At 34.7% G+C, this 19,728-nt stretch overlaps 1 protein-coding gene across 1 annotated transcript in view; it reads left to right on the top strand.

Annotated features, from left to right (window-relative positions):
• PIGK (phosphatidylinositol glycan anchor biosynthesis class K) overlaps positions 1 to 19,728 on the top strand; it is a 116,158-nt gene that overhangs the window by 31,135 nt on the left and 65,295 nt on the right. Inside the window, exons 5-9 of the mRNA XM_019644047.1 lie at positions 798 to 909; positions 4,286 to 4,382; positions 6,580 to 6,697; positions 7,419 to 7,529; positions 13,389 to 13,561. Of these exons, the coding sequence (XP_019499592.1) occupies positions 798 to 909; positions 4,286 to 4,382; positions 6,580 to 6,697; positions 7,419 to 7,529; positions 13,389 to 13,561 (611 nt within the window). The remainder of the gene's footprint in view (positions 1 to 797; positions 910 to 4,285; positions 4,383 to 6,579; positions 6,698 to 7,418; positions 7,530 to 13,388; positions 13,562 to 19,728) is intronic.

Raw genomic sequence — 19,728 nt, 5'->3', positions numbered from 1 at the left:
ACACACATAACGGTATACATTTACATACCCACGATCTAGAGAAAAGCCCAACAAGAAAGCTAGAGAGATTTTCTGCGTTTTAAATGTAGATCTATATATATAACTTTAAATTAGCATTATACTCTCTGTGACTTTGAATATACTTTCAAAGAATCCCAGAGGTCCAGAAATTCCAGGTTGGGAAATATGGTTTAAAGTGTTAGGAATTTTTTGAATGTTAAAGATACCCCTGGTGAAATTTAAGTAACAAAATGCATTAAAAAAAAATCAAGGATACATAATTTGGGCATTATTTATGGCCCTATCCTTATGGTTTTATTTTTATGATTTATTATGAACCTATCTTTCATGGATAATCTAGAATTGACTAAGTAGTTGCACAAATTAACTGCAATAGGTATGTACTAAATTGATTAACAAGTTTTTACTTATGTATTTTTTTTTATCTTCCTAAAGAATTGCCTGCGAAGACAGATTTATAATTTTTAAGTTTTTGGCAATACTTTGCATGGTATTTCAAGTTTTAAATTTAGAATTAACTTTTTTTTCTCCTTATTTGTTAGTTTTTATTATTTTTTTTAAACTGTAAGCAAAGTTACTTTGAAGTATATATTTTAATATATTTTGAGTTATACTTCTCCTTATGTTTTATTTTCAATTTAGACTGGTTAATACATACAGAAAGAAAATGGAATGTTTTTAAAAGTAAAAAAAAATAATAATAATCAGGTTTTCCCAAGTTCTGTGTTAGCTGATTTTTCTTCTCTCTCTCTCTCTTTCTCCCCCTTTGTTTTCAGGTAACTGTGGAGAATTTTTTACGGGTATTAACTGGGAGGATCCCACCCAGTACTCCTCGGTCAAAACGTCTTCTTTCTGATGATAGGAGCAATATTCTTATTTATATGACAGGTAACTTCAGAGTTTAACTATTTAATAATAGAATATATTGTTACTCTTTTCAAAAAGAAATCCACATGGAAAGAATTTTAAACACCTTCAATGATTTTTGGTTAAAGTAGTTTATTTGTTATATAGTTCTCTTTTCTCATAAATATAACAACTTAAAATGATATTTGAAAACCATATAACATTTGGTGCTGTCCCTAGTTTCTTATCTACTTTTTTTATTACCTGGTAAAGCATACCACCTTTTACTTAGTATCCTGTTATAGCGTCTTGCCTTCAGTTTTGTCTCCTGTCAATCATCCTACTAAGGTATTTGACAGAAATTGCAAATCTGTGCCTCCTCTGCTTAAAACTTTACAGTGGTTTCCCACTGATGGAGTCTCAGACTTTAGTATGCGGAAGGCTTACCTGAATGCAGATACGAAGGCCGGTATCTATCAATAAAATTCTGATTTAGTTTTGGTCTGGTGTGGGGCTCATGAAACTGCACTTTAAATATACTCCCAAGATATGAGCTGCAGTAGTCTTTTGTCTATACTTTGAGGACCATTGGAGATCAAGTCCTCCATAATATAGTTATATTATTTCTTTAGTTACAGTATATGTAATATGTATATTTAGTTATACTATTGCTATTTAATTTTAGTTCTTACACATTTTCTAATTCCCTTCTATGCGTTTGACTTTCTCTGTCCTCTATACATTTGCTTAAACTATTACCTTTGCTTATTGATGTCTTCTCAGTTCCTTTCCTACCTGATTATTCCTTATCTATTAAGTGTTAGCTCAACAGTCCCTTCCTTCAGTGATTTTCCTTTCTAAGTCTAGGGCGACCTCTGTTTCCAATTGCCAATTTACCCTTGTTGTCCCAGTAGAATTACTAATAGCGCCTCCTTTTTCCCTCAGAAGTGTCCTTGTATGTATAATACATTTTCTTATTGCCCTATGGCATTTCTCACCTCCTTGGCTGGTGTAAGCTCTCCTCTTTACACTCTCATATTAATCTGTAGATTCTATCTTAGCATTTAACTTATTATTTTTTGTCTGGTATTAATTGACTACATTAGATTTTTGTTCTCCAAGATGTCATTGATAATGTGTTTTTCATCTTTTTATCACCAGTGCCCTGTTTTATAGTAGTATTCAGTAAATATGAATGTTGATCAAATGACACTTAAAATATTTTTCAGGGGACATTCCATTCAACTGATGATAAAACAGGTGCAGAATGATTCTTAGATGTCACACAGCAGGACAGTTACTGACCCCTACTTAGTGGTTTACTTTTATTTATCATGTTGCATTTATTTATAGCTTCTAAAATTCAGTCAATTTATAAACTTTATAAATTAATTTAGCAGAGTTAATTAAGTCAAGAAAATTTTCATTTTAGTTTATTTGACAGTTACAAGAACTTTTCAGTTTTTTTTGGCCAATAGAATGAAGTGTAGTCTTGTAGCTTAGCTTCATTTGATGTACTAAACTAGAGGTTTTATAACATTTTTTTTTCTGATTTGATTGATATGGAAGAAATTCCGGTAGTCTAATATAGGATTTAATAAACTATGGTCCATTGAAGGGCTGCTTGTTTTGGAAATAAAGTATTATTAGAACATACTTGTGTCCACTTATTTTACATATTGTCTATGGCTGCTTTTATACTACAACAGCAAGGTCCAGTAGCTTCTACAGAGACTATATAGTCCACATGCCTAAAACATTTACTGCCTGGCCCTTTACAGAAAAAGTTTGCCAACCCAGAGAAGAGAATAGGAGGGCTATAATTATATTATGACAATAAAAATGATAATAGCTAATATTGAGGCTTACTATACATATTTAGTAATATTTAGCAATATTCTAAATTGTTGTGTGTAATTCATTTCATCCTCATAGCAACCCGAAGATTTAGGTGCTGATATTCACAGTTGCCATATACGGTTGTGTGGTTTGTGCACTGCACGTAAGTGCATGAGTAGGGAGATGAGTGGGAGGGAGCGGAAATCTAGTATACGTGTACACTAACTTACCAGGCTGTGACCTGCCATAGCGTTGTCTACTGAGAGGGAGAAGTATTTTGTTTTCTTCACAAAGACATAGCCACTAACCATTTTTGAGCCCATAGGATTGCATCTATTTAAGAGTGGGCACTGAAATAGACAGATTTTTCTACTGTGCTGACCAGTGGGCAGAACCTTTGAAAATCTGCACTATTAATACATAAGTTTGCGAATGCTGGTCTTGCTGACACATTTCTCACTTGATAGCTGAAGAAACTGAGACACAGAAAGATTAAGTAATTTGTTTATGATATCAGTCATTAAGTCGAAAAGCTAACGTTTGAATCCATATAGACTGGCTCTATTTGAATTCTAAATGTCACAATTTTCTAGTCAACTCTTCTGGGATGGTTTTGATGGTAGTAAAAACATTAGTTTTTTTTTAAAGATTTTATTGGGGAATTAGGGAGGGGAACAGTGTTGGGGAATTGGGGAAGGGGACCAGCTAAGTTGTTCTTCAATCTTCGTTGTGGAGGGCACCAGTCGCCATCTGGCTTCCTGTCGGCAGCTCGTGGCCTCTAAGCTCAAGGTTCTGTGTTCAATCTTAGTTGCAGGTGGATGTAGCCACCGTCCCATGTGGGAGTCGAACCAGCAGCCTTGTTGTTAAGAGCGCACGCTCTATCCACTGAGCCATCCAGGCGGCATCTTAGCTCAAGGTGCTGAGTTCAGTCTTAGTTGCAGGTGGGCACAACCCACCATTGAGCAGGCAGTCTTGTTACACCAGCTGAACCATCCTGCCACCTGTTAGCAGCTCAGCGACAGCTCAGCTTGGGCGCAGCGTCACTGGCCCATGTGGGAATTGAACCGGCAGCCCTGTTGCTCAGAGCCCGTGCTCTTAAGCCAACTCTTAACCAACTGAGCCACTCGGCCAGCCCAAAACATTAGTTTTAAAGTGAGAAATGCACCTCCTAGTAGTATAGCATTCCAAATATGCACTGTGACTAGCACTAGCATATCATGGGACTAGCCAGTGTCTTCAAATCCTTTCTCACCTAAAAGGTTTGCGTGGTTTTTGAGAAATCTTTATCTATGGAAACTCATTTCTGACATAATGGAGCCAGTGAATAAATGTGTTTTTCTAGAATTGAATGATAGAAAAAGCCTTAAAGATATTATATCTACTATTTTTTATACAGCCTATCCTTCATTCTCTTCCTAATTGGCATAATAGGAAATTAAATTTGTTTCCACAGTATTTTTTACTTCAGAGTATAAACTAACATATGATATTAAAAAATGCCATGAATGAAGTAAATATATCTGGATATATGCCATTTGCATTAAAAAATGTGTCTGATCTTTTTGACTCTTCCTGCAAGGACATGGTGGAAATGGTTTCTTGAAATTTCAAGATTCTGAAGAAATTACCAACATAGAACTTGCAGATGCTTTTGAACAAATGTGGCAGAAAAGACGGTAATTAGCAATGACTACTTTTCATAAGATAAATTAGTACCTAATTTTTCCATGGTTAGTATATTTGTAGATTTTATTTTATGGGATTTTAACTTATTTGAATCACTTCACCCTTTTAGATTTATGTTTGTTATTTCTACTGAATGGAGTGATTTTTAAAAGAAAAACTCAGGGTTTTAAAGAGCATGAAAAAAGTTAATCTTTTAGGATCATACCTCTTGTTATTTAGTGTCCTTTTTGGAGGAATAAGAGTCTCATTAACCAAGTTCCCCATTATTTAGGGGGATTGTAAACATATATTTATTTTTCAGCTTGTACCTGTTCTTACTTTTTGCATCTTCTGTGGCCCTCCATGTGATAGCAATAAATACATTATTTATTCTTTGGAAAAAAATGTCGAAATTATAATTAGTATAACATTTGTAACTTAGCTCACATTAAAGATGATACGTTATTAGTAATCCAATGGTAAACACCCCTTTAGTTGTAAGTTGTCATAAACTTAAAAGAATTTTAAATAGCAGTAGAATTGCTTTTTACTTGATTACTTTCAATAAACACCTATTGTTACCTCCTAAACATATGGCACAGAGGGGAATATGATGTGTATTCTGCTTCAGAGGGTTTAAAATATAGTGGAAAAGAGAAATATGTACACAACTATGCTACAAATTAAACATTATAAATCCTGAATTATAAGCAGAAAGTATGGAAGTGTTGAGCATGATTTTGCTAGGTACTAGTTTTATGTTATTTATAGCTTACATTTATTGAATACATAGTAGGTGCTGAGCACTGTGCTTTCCATGTATTGTCTCATTTAATTTTAATAACTTCATGAGGTAGGTACTTTTGTTATTTCCATTTTTACAAATGAGAAAATTGAGGTAAACAGATTAAGTAACTTGCCAACCTTTGTACAGCTAGAAAGTGCCAGCACCAGGATTCACACCCAAGTGGTTCCATCCCAGAGCTTACTTTCTTCATTGTTTGATTGTACTGCCTCTCATAAACTTAGATGTTTCTGATCCTCATGCGCATCCACAGTTTTTTCTCTCAGAACAAATGTGTCATGTTAATTGTTCCTTTTATCACCTGCCTAGATATTGTGGTTCAAGATTGCATGCTTCCTTTGCTAGGTGCAGTGTTAGCTATTTACCTAGATCCAGTGTTTGAGAGAAACCCCTGAGGAAGCTTATCTGCTCCCTACTTTACTTTTACCAGCTAGGAAGCTCATTCTAAAGCATAGAGCTTGTTATGTTATTATAAAAAGCCTTTGGTGTCTTCTTCAAACTTCTAGGATAAGATCCAGACTTTATTATGGGATACTTTACCTTTTTGAAGCTAATTTCCCTCCATTTCCCCCAAATTGCTCTAAATCCTAGCTACTCAGTGCTATTCCCCTTTCCCCAAACATTTTTACATATTCACATTTAGGTGTGTTAGTACAGGCTTTTTTCTTTGCTGGAATGCGCTATTCCTTTCTTTGATAGATAAAATAACACTCACCCTTCGTTGCCCATGTTAGACGTCACCTTTCCCTGACCTGCCTTTCTGTACAGTTCTCTTTGTTCCTTTCTCAGGGCTTTTAGAGCACTTTGACTTTGCTACACTCTAAGCTCTATGAAGGCAGAGACTGCTGTATTCCCAGCTTAGTGTCAGGAGCAGTGTAGGGACTCAATAATATTTGTAACACTTAACACACAGTTTATGTGTCTGTCTTGCAGTTAGTTGTTAAGTTCTTTGGGTATGGTGACTAAGTCATATATATATGTGTGCGTGTGTGTGTGTGTGTGTGTGTGTGTGTATTTTTTTTTAACTTTAATTTTTTTCTGAATGTACCTCAGTTTCTAGGACAGTGTGAGTACCAATTTGTGTTTGTTGAATTCAGTATTCATGTGTATTTGGAATCATGTGGCTTAGATAAGGGAGCAGGAAAGAGTTGGGGCAGCCACTTTGTGGCATAACCACCATTCCCTGTTGACGTAGTTTTCTAGGACAGGATTATACCTTTAATATTTGTAATGTCAAATTTGTATTGAGAATTCTACTGGAAAGCCTCAAATTTTTAACTAATGAAGTCATTAAGATATGACTTCAACATTGTATGTCATGGAAGTATTGTAAAAAATATTAGTCAATATATGTATGATTCACAGCATGATTCATGTCAAAGATATTACCACTTTTCTTTCAGCTACAATGAGCTACTGTTTATTATTGATACTTGTCAAGGAGCATCCATGTATGAGCGATTTTATTCCCCCAACATAATGGCGTTAGCCAGTAGCCAAGTGGGAGAAGATTCACTCTCGGTACGTTCATTTTTCCCATTTGTAAACTGCATTGTCTTTGGAATGTGTGGCTATTTCTCAAATCGTTTATATGCTGTATGGGTACATCTGTTAGACTTTTGTACTCTTAGACTTCTTAACACCTTATAAGGAAATTTTGATTACATTTAAAACATTTGTTATAATGATGCTATTTTTGCTTTGCTTTTTAAAAAAAATAATTGAGATACAATTGACATACAATATTAGATTGGTTTCAGGTATATAACATAATGATTTGATATTGTATATATTGTGAAATGATCACTACATTAAGTCTAGCTAATATCTGTCACCATACATAGTTACAGAATTTTATTTTTTGTGGTGAACACTTAAGATCTACTCTTTCAGCAACTTTTAAATATGCAGTGCAGTATTATCAACTGTTCTTGTTATGCTGTACATTAGATCCCCATGACTTATTTATTTTATAACTGGAAGTTTATACCTTTTGACCTCCTTCACCCATTTGCCCCACCCCTACCTCTATCAATCACCAATATATTCACTGTATCTACAGCCTTGGTTTTGTTTGTTTGTTTTTGTTTTTTGATTCCACATATAAGTGAGATCATACAATATTTGTCTTCTGTGTTTGACTTATTTCACTTAGCATAATCCCCACAATGTCCAAATGGCAAGATTTCATTCTTTTTATGGCTGAATAATATACCATTGTATACACTTTGCTTTTTCATAGCATCAACCTGATCCTGCAATTGGAGTTCACCTTATGGATAGATACACATTTTATGTCTTGGAATTTTTGGAAGAAATTAATCCAGCTAGTCAAACTAATATGAATGACCTTGTAAGTACATGCTTGATTTGATTATAGCACATAGGTATGCTAACCTTAACATGATAAATGAAGTCTATTATTCCCTGTACTGCTAGGGTACTTTAAGTTGAATGCTGGCCTTTTAAAACTGTTTCAAATCTCCCTTTACAATGGTAACTCATTCTTTACTACAAGAGGCCTAAGCTTTAGCCCAGTTAACTTGCTGTTCCTTGAGGTACTTTTCTATTTTCATTCATTTGTTCTGTTCTTATCCCTACTGGAAATGTAGTTTTTTTTAGATTCACATATTGAATTTCTACCTATTCTTCAGGAATCAAATCAGATCCTGCCTCCTCCAGGAAGTCTTCCCAAATTCTTTCCTGTTAGAATTTACTCTTCAGAGCTTTATTTCTCTCTTGTACCATTTATCGTAGTCTTTTTTCTTTTTTTTTTAAACTTACTAATTGAGTGTCTTTCTTACTTAACGGGGTGTTCTTGAGGAGAAAGACCGTCTCTTACATATATTTTTGGGTACCATACAACTTCCAATGCTGTGTTCTGCCACTGCTTGTTGAATTTAACTCAACATTTTTTTCCTGACTTTTCTTCACTGATTGTATCTTTTTAAATAAATTTACTTTGAAGTTGTTATTGAAAGTAGGCATAATAAAAAGCTTGAAGCAACAATTCTAGATTGGATAATTATTGTGCATCAATGACTTCTTTTTTTTTTAAGATTTTTATTGGGGAATTGGGGGGATGGGAACAGCGCTGGGGAATTGGGGAAAGGGGAACAGACAAGATGTTGTTGTCGTTTTGTTCTTCAGTCTAGTTGTGGAGGACGTTGCTTCACTGGCCCAAGTTGGCACCATCATTGCGCTCTTCCCGGGCGAGGCAGATCAGTCGCCGACTTCTGGACGGCCGCTCACTGCAGCTGCTGGCTGCTCACTCTGGCTGCTGGCTACACACGGTAGCCCATGGCTACCCACTGCCACAGGGGCTGCAGCCTATGCCGTCGCCAGCGACTCACACAGCCCAGCTCCAGTTTGAGCTGTTGTTCAGCATCTTAGCTGTAGAGGGCGGTGTCACTGGCCCTCATATGTGGGATCCGAACCGGGGCCTCCGGCGTCCCAAGCCAGTTCTTAACCATCGTGCCACTCGGCTGGCCCACATCAATGACTTTTTTATCCATTCGTTTATACCTTGTGCATTCATTCCTAAATATTTCTTGAGTTATTGCTAAGTGTCAGACACTGGCTATACCCTAGTGAAAGACACTGTCCCTGCCACCATGGGACTTTAGAATGAAGGCCGGGGTGCTAAGTGGACAGGTCTGTGGACTCTAGCACTTCAGCCAAGCAGCTTTGCGCTGATCTCTTTTATTATATAGAAACCTTGTAGATCCATTTATATTTATTAAAGGGATTCTACATTAAAATTCTGAAACCCACTGCTATAAACTGGTTGGTGAGTTTAAAAATTTATCAAATTTGATAAAATACAACTACTTACTAATTACATTTTTAATGTTGTTTATTTTTATGCATGTTAAATCTTAATATGAATTTGAATATTAAAACAAAACTTTTGGGTCAGCCGAGTGGCAAGTTGGTTAAGAGTTGGCTTGGGATGCCAGCTCTGAGCAGCAGGGCCCCGGTTTGAATCCCACATGAGGGTCAGTGACGCTACGCCCTCTACAGCTAAGATGGTGAACAACAGCTCAACCTGGAGCAGGGCTGCCATGAGTCACCCGATGGCGTAGGCTGCACTGGGGCTGACTGGCAGCTGGCGTGAACTTTTCAGAGCTGCTGTGAGCCGCTGTGAGCGGCCATCCAATGGCCGGTGAGCGACTGCCTCACCCGGGAAGAGCGCAATGATAATACCAACATGGGCCAGTGAAACAACATCCTCCACAACTAGACTGAAGAATAAAAAGACAACTTGTCTGTTTCTCTTCCCCGATTTCCCAACACTGTTCCCCTCCCCCAATTCCCCAATAACAACAAAATTTTTGACAATGCTACTTTAACTATAAGAAAATTATAGCCACCTAAGTTCGTTACTTTACTTTTAAAGTTTATTCCCATTTTTAGATTATACAATGTATATTTTATGTAATGCATAACATGCTGTTTCAAAATTTCACAATAAATGCACTTCACACTTTAAATGTCTAATGGATTAAAAAAATGCTTCTTCCATGAAATGATATAGAAAAGACTGAAGAAACTAATTTTTTTTTATTGCTTACAATTTAGTTTCTTTAAATATAGTTGGTATACAATGTTATATTAGTTTCAGGTTTACAATATAGTGATTGGACATTTTTATACCTTACAATGTGGTTAGCCTAATTCTCTTAATCATCTGTCACTGTGCAATTTTATCACATTGTTATTGACTGTATTCCCCTTTACTTGTTTTACCTATCCTCCCATCCCCTTCCCCTCTGGCAACCATCCCTTTGGTCTCTATTTCTATGAGTCTTTGCTTATTTTGTTTGTTTGTTTTTTTCAAAGATTTTATTGGGGAGTTGGGGGAGGGGAACAGTGCTGGGGAGTTGGAGGAGGGGAACAGACAAGTTGCTGTCCTTTTGTTCTTCAGTCTAGTTGTGGAGGACATCGCTTCACTGGCCCATGTTGGTATTATCATTGCGCTCTTCCCGGGTGAGACAGATTGGTTGCCGGCCACTGGACAGCCGCTCATGGTGGCTCACAGCAGCTCACGCCGGCTGCCGGCCAGCCCCACTGCAGCCTACACCATAGCCGGCGACTCATAGCTCCAGGTTGAGCTGTTGTTCACCATCTTAGCTGTAGAGGGCGCAGCGTCACTGGCCCACATGAGGGATCCGAACCGGGGCCCTGCTGCTCAGAGCTGGTGTCCCAAGCCAACTCTTAACCAACCACCACTCAGCTAGCCATCATCTGTTTTGTTTTTAAAGACTCTACATAGAAATGAACCATACAGTATTTGTCTTTTCTCTGTCTGACTTATTTCACTTAGCATAATACCCTCTAGGTCCATCCATGTTGTTGCAAATGGCAAGATTTCATTATTTTTTATTGCTGGGTAATATTTAGTTTTTAATAAACATTCCTCACTAAAAGTCTCATCTGGCCTGCCCACCTCCATTTTTTAAATTGAACTTTAATTGAATGATGATTTTTTAAATCTTGTTCAGTAAGAATAATCTATTTCCTTGAAGTTAAATAGTAGTGATTTGACATATCTTTAGATATTGTATAATGATACCTGTTTGTGTTGGATTATGTGTACATAGTAAAATTTGCTGTGTATCAGATGTATTCAGAGTACAATATTAGGTGCTTCAGGAGCAGAAAAATTAGAAGAGTTGGTGTTTAGCCCCTTAAAAATTTATACTGTCATTGGTAACAATTGAAGAGCACAGTTCTAGAGTATCACCTGTTATATGAAGTCTCTGGATCCTTCAGGTAATGTTCATTCCTCTCTGAACATATAACTCTTGCTTCATACCTTTATTATGCTTTTAATATTGCTCTGTAATTTTTTGTATTTGTGATGTTCCCTCGAGGCCTTGAGCTTCTTAAATAAGAGGTATAAGCACCATGCTTTATGCAGCTCACTACCCACAGAACTTAATTATATATAGTAACTTGTTTTACTATACAATTAGTATATATAGTAATTGTAGGTGCTCAGTGAATATTTACTGAATGAATGAAGGACATGATAACAATGCACGTTTATATGGTTCCTTTAAATACAGTGGAATTAGTGATTGAAAATTTTTTTTTTTGGAAGAGGTGGATTTTCAGGTTTGAAAGGAGAGAAGTTGAGCATACTCTAGGAAAATGGAATACCTGCCGAGGCACAGAAATTGCAATACTAGATGATCTCGTCTTTGATGATAAACATATAACCTAGTTTGTGTGTGGAGATTCTGTAAATACAGGAGATTATTGAAAATTAAGTTGAGTAATTGCAAGATCTGTGGGTCATTATGTTGCTGAGGCTAAGGAGATGAGATTGATATGGTAAACATTTTTGAAGGAAGGAATGATTTCATAGAAAATGAAAGTATGATTATTTTAGTATCAAAGAAGGAGATAATACGTATTCAGTCTTTCCATAGCTCATTTGACTATGCTTATCTTTTTTTTTTTTTTTCATTTCTGGTAAGAATCCCCATTTTTTGTATTTTTTTTTAAAATTAAAGTTTATTGGGGTGACAATGGTTAGTAGTTACATAGGTTTCAGGTGTACAATTCTGTAATACATCATCTGTATATCACATTGCGTGTGATACACTTATCTGCATGCTTCTGCTGGTACTTAATAGAGCCCACTGAGTTGCTCATACAGAAATGCCTTCAGTATACCTAGCTAGGACTTTAATCTTATATGTGTTCATTTTTACTTTTACTTTGTTTCTTCAGCCTTCCATCTGTTTTGTCCTTCCCGTTTGGTATTTTACTTTCTTGATCTCTCCCCACCCTTTTTTCCTTCTTAATTTATATTCTTATCTCTTCTTTGTATTTCCTTTTATTGCTTTCCTGAACCAGGAAGGCCACTAGTGTGATGTCAGGCAAATGAGTTAATCTCTTTGAGCTTTAGTTTGAAGTAGAGGTAATGATTTTTATAAACCTCAAAGTTATTGGTAAGCTTAAATGAGAATATCTACAAATTGCTTAGCACAGTGCTTGGAACGCTGTGTTTCATAAATTAGAGCTGCTCTGTCCTTCCCCAGCCTTCTCTTGTCATGTTCATGATTGCCTGTTCAGATGGCCTTGTCTCCGCAGCTGGGCTAGTGCTGTGGACCCTGGGCCCTCACTCACAGGCCTGTTATTGTTTTCTTCATATATGCTGTGCTTCTGCCAAATGAAGTTACTGCCTTCCGCATCTCTGCAGCTGTTCCTTTATGGGGAATGTGCTTATTTCCCATCTGTAATCTTCCTTTTCCTTCAGAAAGTAGCTTAAATCCCACGCCCTCTTTTTTTCTTATCCTCAAACTATAAGAAGTTTATCATTTTCTGAATTAGAACTTGTCACCTTTTTTTCTACCTTGTTAACTAGACAGGACCATTTCTTATCAATTTTTGTATCTTAAGTGGAAGTTAACAGTATGAAGTATATGTAATAGGTACTTTTTCTGATTTCTGAGTGAATGAATTTGTGTCTTTGTTTGGTAATTCGCCAATGTGGAGTATCAGGGGTAAGATTAACTTAGAAATTATTGTGAGATCCATATATAAAGTCATGAGTGATGAAGTCATGTTTTCAGACTGTATTGTTTGGAACACTGGTGTCTGGAGGTGCCTTGGGTTTGTTTTCATCATGGATAAATGAAGAAAGTTATTTGATATACAGAATGGTTTACATAGATTCACAGCAGAAGAGGATATCTAGTGGGGAAGCTATGCTTCAACTTCCTGTAACCCAGAGCCACTGTACTTTAATTTTTTCTACATATTGGGCTACCATGTAATATTTTATTTGAATTTAAAGTGTGAATGAAGGGTTATGATTACAAACTTTAAAAAACCACTCTGGAAGAACACCTACCTGAGATGGATATAGATACAGAAAAAAGGCAATTTTTTTGTCATAGTGTTGACATGTGAGTTGTTGTAGATTTAAGAGTTCAAATATGCTTTGTAGCATATGATTAAAAAAGGTGAGTGTTTTTTCCCACTGTAGCCAACTTCCCTTTTTATCACCTGTTCTAATGTCCTAAAATGTCAAGCACTACAATAGCAGTGAGTCCTTTATCTTTAGAATCTGTAGCTTCTTTAGGCTGAGAGTGCTTTAAAAATACATTAGATTCTGCAATATTGTGTTGCTGGATTTAATAAAAGTTGTATGTATATGTAGGCATGTGCGTAATTATTATTATATATATCTTTTCAGTTTCAGGTATGTCCCAAAAGTCTCTGTGTGTCTACTCCTGGACATCGCACTGATCTTTTTCAGAGGGATCCTAAAAACGTCCTGATAACTGATTTCTTTGGAAGTGTACGGAAAGTGGAAATTACAACAGAGACTATTAGTTTGCAACCGGATTTAGGAACCATAGAAAGCAGGTATTCATCTTAAATTATTTGTTTCTTTCCCTTTTTTTCTTTTTTGTTTTTTTTTCCTAATTCACATTAAATTATTTGAATAGAATATTTTAATCTCACAGTTTGTAAATTTTTATGTAACAGAATGGTAAAAGATGAAAGTTGGTGTTTATAAATAAAATTACATATTTCTACCCAGTGTTCACTTTATGTAGGCCCTGTGCTTTTCAGATTTACTTGTAAAAGCTGTAAATATCACTGAGCAGCTCAGATCATGATTAGGATTATAACTCCAAAATACAATGTAGTAGTGAGATTTGAGACTTGCTAAGCAGGATTAAACTTTCCCCATTAACTGACTGTCTCAGAGCCATACTTTTCTGGGATGACATGTACATAAGGTTCAGAAGACCTTCGTGAAAGAGCAAGTATGTGAACATTTCAAACGTTAACACTCTAATGAGTGTGTATGCTGTCACCTATTGCAGTAGAAGGTATTAAATGATGCAACATTGAATAGGGAAGTTGGCAGCTGGGCAGTTACTGTGTAGTAGTAAGGACCCTTGGAATCTGTCAGATGCAAGGCAGATGAACATAAAAAGGGGAACTAGGGCCAAATGCATACTTCGAACTATAACACAATGCTTCCATGTTCAGAATTATTTTTGACTCCAGCAATCTGATTCGTTCTATGAGTGCCATGTATTCTGGTTCCTGGAGTCCAGGAGGTTTGTGAGCCTGGTTCAGTTACATCTCTGGCTTTTACCTAGTAGTGTGTTGTGTTAATCTAGAACAATTGATCTGGGACTATGGAAACTTTGGAGTGATTCTCTATCAACAGGTGCCACTGTTCAGGATGTTTTGGGAGCTCTTGGTAATTCATTAGGGAAAGGAATGAGAGAGAGAAGTATAAGCCAGGTAGTCCCTCCTTGGAGAATGGATTGTGTGTGTGTGAGCAGAGAAGGTGAGTGCATGATCACATGTGTAGGGGTGTGTGGAGAGAGATTGAGAAAAATTGGCTGACTTTGGGTATGTGAATTAAAGAAATATTTATAATGTTCCATTTTTTTCTCTGTAAACAATTTTAAAGGCAAAATAACTTTGAGGATTAAATAGTGTCTCAGTTAGTAGCCACTTTCTTGAAATATGTAGGTGATATATTTTAATAGGTATAAAGCTTTGTTATTTGTGATTGTCTAATGCTATCTATTGGAAACTCACACTCCAGGGAACTTTTGTGGGTTGGCAAATGGCAACATATAAATTACTCTCAATTTTGAAATAGTCAAAGATTTATCATAAATTATCTCCATGTATTATTTTGGATGCAAAAATAGTTGGTGCTGAAAAGTATCTTAATTTATCTTTAATTGAGGAGAAAATTATTTTAAGCAACAAAGCCAGATACCAGGCCTGTTGAATTAGAGCACCCTCTAGTGTTTATAAATAAAATTTATTTAGAATATTGCTTACAGATAGTTTCATGTTTACTGGTATAGACTATCCAATTAATTTTGGAGAATTAAGTTCCCAACATGCTCCAGAAATGTTTACATGGATGCTAGGAATATTATCTCATATATAGGTCCTATTTATATGCAAATGTGAATGCAATCATTTTGTTTTGAGAAAAGTATATTCATGAGAGATCAGATATTACAAAAACTTTTATTATGGAAATTGTAGGCTAGAATGTGTATGTAATTTTTCAAATTTTAGGTTAAAAATATCAATACAGTTATTGCTATTAAAATGGGAAGTTAAAATATACTTTTAAAAATACTACTTCCTACATTTATTAGGGAAACAATAGAACTGATTTGTTCAGACTCTCTGTATTTCATATTTAGCATATTAAAGTATACTAGACTAAAACCAGATATGTTGAAGAACTTTAGTACATAAAATTAACTGAAGGGCTATATGAAATAATTTTTTTCCTTTTTTCTTTTTTTTTAGCTGAGCCATCCTGCCACCTGTTGGCAGCTCAGTGGCAGCTCAGCTTGGGCCGGGAATCGAACCGGCGACCCTGTTGCTCAGAGCTCTCACTCTTGAGCGAGCTCTTAACCAACTGAGCCACTCTGCTGGTCCTGAAATAATTTTTTTTATATGTCTTCTGAAACTTAGATATTGAGTAAGGTATAGTCATATAGTTAGTAACAGCACTTTGTTTCTGCATATGTCTTACTAATTGTGTTATTAATTTATCTGCAAGAACAAATGAGGTAAAATAAGGACTGATTGTAATAATCTTGGTTCTTACAATTTGGTTCTAAACTGCTTCATCTGAGTATACGTAGGTTGACTTTTGTAAAGTATGCAGACAAATAAACAGCAAGTCCTCCTGAAAGAGTTCTGCTTTCTAGAATCTAGTAATAAGTCTGTGTCACAATTACTTAGATTACAGTTTTGTTTCCATACTGTATAGGGGAAATAACCTCCAGCTTATGGATATTAAAATATAAGCATGTTTTAGTGTTACAAAGTGTAGAAGTCTAAATTGTGTAGGCATTGCCCAAGAGAACAAAATCCACTTTTTTATAGATGAGTTAACTGGGGCTGAGAAAGGTTAAGAAACTTGCCTAAAGTCACCCATTTAATAAATAATAGAGCCAAGATGTGAATCTAGGAATGCCTCACACTTCTAAAACTGTATATATTCTTATAGTATTCTTTTATAATTTACTCTGAGTTACTTGGCTTGTTTTCTTTTAAAAGGATTAAAATATAAAAGATAGTACAGTGAATTATCACAAAATAGCTATTCATGGAACTACCAGAAAAAGAAATAGAACAATGCCGGTACACTGGAAGCTCCCCCAATCTGTGTGCCCCTTACCAATCTCTTCGCTTTTACCCCCCCTCAAAGTTAACCAGTATCCTAACTTTTATGGAGTTTACTTTCTTACTGTTAGGTGATTGTAGTTATATCACCTAAGCATGTATCCTTAGCATTATGTTTTGATTCTTTTGTTAAAATAACGGTTTTTTGGAATTCATTTATATTGTGTGCCACTGTAGTTTGTTCAATTTTTTTGTTTTTAAAAATTGAGGTATAATTTATTTACAGTAAAATCACCCTTTTAAGTATGCAGTTTTGAGTTTTGACAAATACATACACTTGGATAATCACCATGCCAGTGCATCACCATGAGAAATGTCCTTATGCCCGTTTTTATCCAATTCCTCCCCCATATCCCTGAAAACCACTGATCTGTTTTTTGTGTCCATGGTTTTCATATAGATTGAATCATACTTTCCGTACCCTTTGGAGTCTGGCTTCTTTTACTGGCATAAGGCATTTCATATTTTTACCTGTTGTCACATGTATCAGGAATTTGTTCCTTTTTATTGCTGGGCATGTGATACAGTTTATCCTTTCATTAATTGAAAGATACTGTTTTTGCCCCCAGTTTTTGGCAATTATGAATAAAGCCACTATAAACATTTGCATACAAACATAAGTTTTCATTTCACTTAATTAAGTTAAATGCCTAAGAGTAGGTTTGCTGGGTCATATAGCAGTGCATGTTAAATTTATAAGAAACTTCAAAACCATTTGTTATGTACTAATTTGCAATGGGCAATTTTCTAAAAGCAGTTTATTTCACTACCTACAATTAACCATATGTACTAATTTGCATTTGTACAAATAATCGTTCCATATCCTTAATTCCTATGCTATTTTAAGTGACATTTAAAAAATTTATATTCCATTTGTTGTTCAAATATAGAAGTATAATTAATATTTATATTGACCGTACTCTGAGGTCTGGGATCTTATTGTGTTGTTGATCAATTCAGTCCCAGTCAGGCTTTTTTCTTTTTTTGGTAAGAGATTGACAAACTGATTCCAAAATTTATATGGAAACGTAAAGAACCAACTGTAGCATTTATTATATCATTGAACATATGAATTCTAGTCCCTATGTTTACTAGGAAATTAAATCAATATTTAAATGTGCATAATCAGTAGAAACATCTGTTTTGGAGTTGGGCAAAGTAGATTGTAAGAAACATGAAACTTTGTGATCAAACTGTTAACTGAAAATTGCTCATAATAAATTGATATGATTATGGAGCTTTATGAAGCCAAGATTTACCAAAATAGTTCAGACAATAGTTGGCAGGATATCTCTCCTACTGTACTATATACTATATTTTTCAAAGCGATTAATTTACTCATCGGTATAATTCTGTATCATCTTAATTATCTTATTTGGACATTTATTTTATATTGTTATTTATAACTGTTAGTCACTTCCTTTATTCAGGATTTCATTAAGATAACTTTCAGAACATAAATTAGATGTGATTATTTGATTTTTAAAGATGCTAAAACTGAAAAAAATATCCATTTTCTCATTTTACGTACCCATAAAGTTGTTATTGTTATAGTTTCAAAATAATAGGTTGATCATTTCATGGGCAATTTTCTAAAAGCAGTTTATTTCACTACCTACAATTAACAAAAACATCCATTGAGTTGGTTTATGACTTTTAAGAAATCGATGTATATAAATACTATAGCAGAATATAGTACTGTATCCCTTTGCATAAGTAAAACCTCTCTGAATATAAATTAGTAAATATTATGTTTACCAGGGGTAGTGATTTCCAACTAGTGTATATTAATATTTAATAATGTGTCAAAGCAAAGTTAATTTTAATTTAAAAACTAAACATATAGAACCTAAAATTTTATATTGTGAGAAATCTGAAAATGACATGGTACTATTTAAAAAATACCAGGGGTGCCAAAAAATGTATACACATAACTTGTATTCATCTTTTGTTATCAGTACATATTGAGTATTATAATTTTAATACAGTTTTTTCCTTTCTTAAAATGTGTATACATTTTTTGGCACCCTCTGTAGGACATTAGAGCTTAATTCATTAGTATGGTTAGGGAATACAGTTCCGAATTATATGAAAAAGATTATGGAGCTTTTAAGGTTTGTTTTAACTCTTTGATTCTATGTTCTTTGACTCTCTTGGTCTACTTATTAATTATTATATTATTGCTCTACTCCACTAAATTAAGATTTAGTGTCCTAAATGAGTTAAATTAGCTTCATATCTATTATCTGACATTATGGAGGATATTATAGTATAATAATGAAAGTCAAGGTCATTGGAATTAGCATCTGAATTCAGAGCCTCTGCCATTTACTAGCTTTGTAAACTTGGGCAAACTATGTGACTTCTTTGATTCTCAATTTCCTCATCTGTAAAATGGGAATAATGCCACTTATAAGGTTATTAAGATAATTAATTTTTATTTTTTTTAAAGCTCTTAGTTTTGCCTTAAATATAGTAACGTTCTCAATAAGTTCACCATTATCGAGAGAACACATCACATGTACTGATAAAAATTAATGCTAGAATGCTATTTTTAGTATATTTTTGGCTATTTGCAAAAATTATATATTCTGCTTTTGTTAATCTAGTGTCACAAAGTAGTTATTTCATATCTGGAGGTTTCTCACTTGGAGTGGCATAAAGAATTGGGAAATTGTGTTTTACCAGAAGATGGCAGTAGAATTACATGTTTGTACATATGGAGCAATCATATTTTTTTAATGCTGAAGATTGAAGGTAGAATGTACCTCTAAATCATGATATTTGTTTCACCAGACCTCTGACAGATAAAAATACTTCTAATATTGAATTGTCAGTTTAAAAAATTTCTCTTTGTATAAAAGTTGTCTTGCTTTAATATACCTAATAATGTGGAACTTTGGTTATAAAATAGGTAAATCTACAAGATCTTTTTGAATTGCTACTCTGCTGGCATAGTTTTAGAAATAGTTTGCATGTTATTAAATAATAAGAAATCAAAGGATCAAAAAAATCTTATGTTTGTGTGAAGATTATGATTTATTAGTAATAAAGTTGTTATTTATAATTTAGTGGGGAAAAGTTGATTGAATTTTAAAAACTTGATCTATGTATAACACTTTAGGATTGTAGCTGTTAGGGAAAGCAAAAGGCAGAAAGCATTTTTATTAATATAAATCTGTAATCCCATTTCAGAAATTGTCATTTTTCTGTTGAAATCATGGCATGCTTTGTAACCAATTTTTAAGTGTTCTAAAGATGAGGTACTGCCCAGTTGTCCCTCCCAGTGCTAGAAGGAAACTTGAAGGCCATTTGATGTAGTAGAAAGCATGTAGAGGTGAATG

The sequence above is a fragment of the Hipposideros armiger genome, unplaced genomic scaffold (assembly GCF_001890085.2).
Source record: "Hipposideros armiger isolate ML-2016 unplaced genomic scaffold, ASM189008v1 scaffold_84, whole genome shotgun sequence".
Taxonomy (NCBI): domain Eukaryota; kingdom Metazoa; phylum Chordata; class Mammalia; order Chiroptera; family Hipposideridae; genus Hipposideros; species Hipposideros armiger.
Note: the sequence above shows the minus strand (reverse complement) of the source record. Positions and strands in the feature narration are given on the sequence as shown.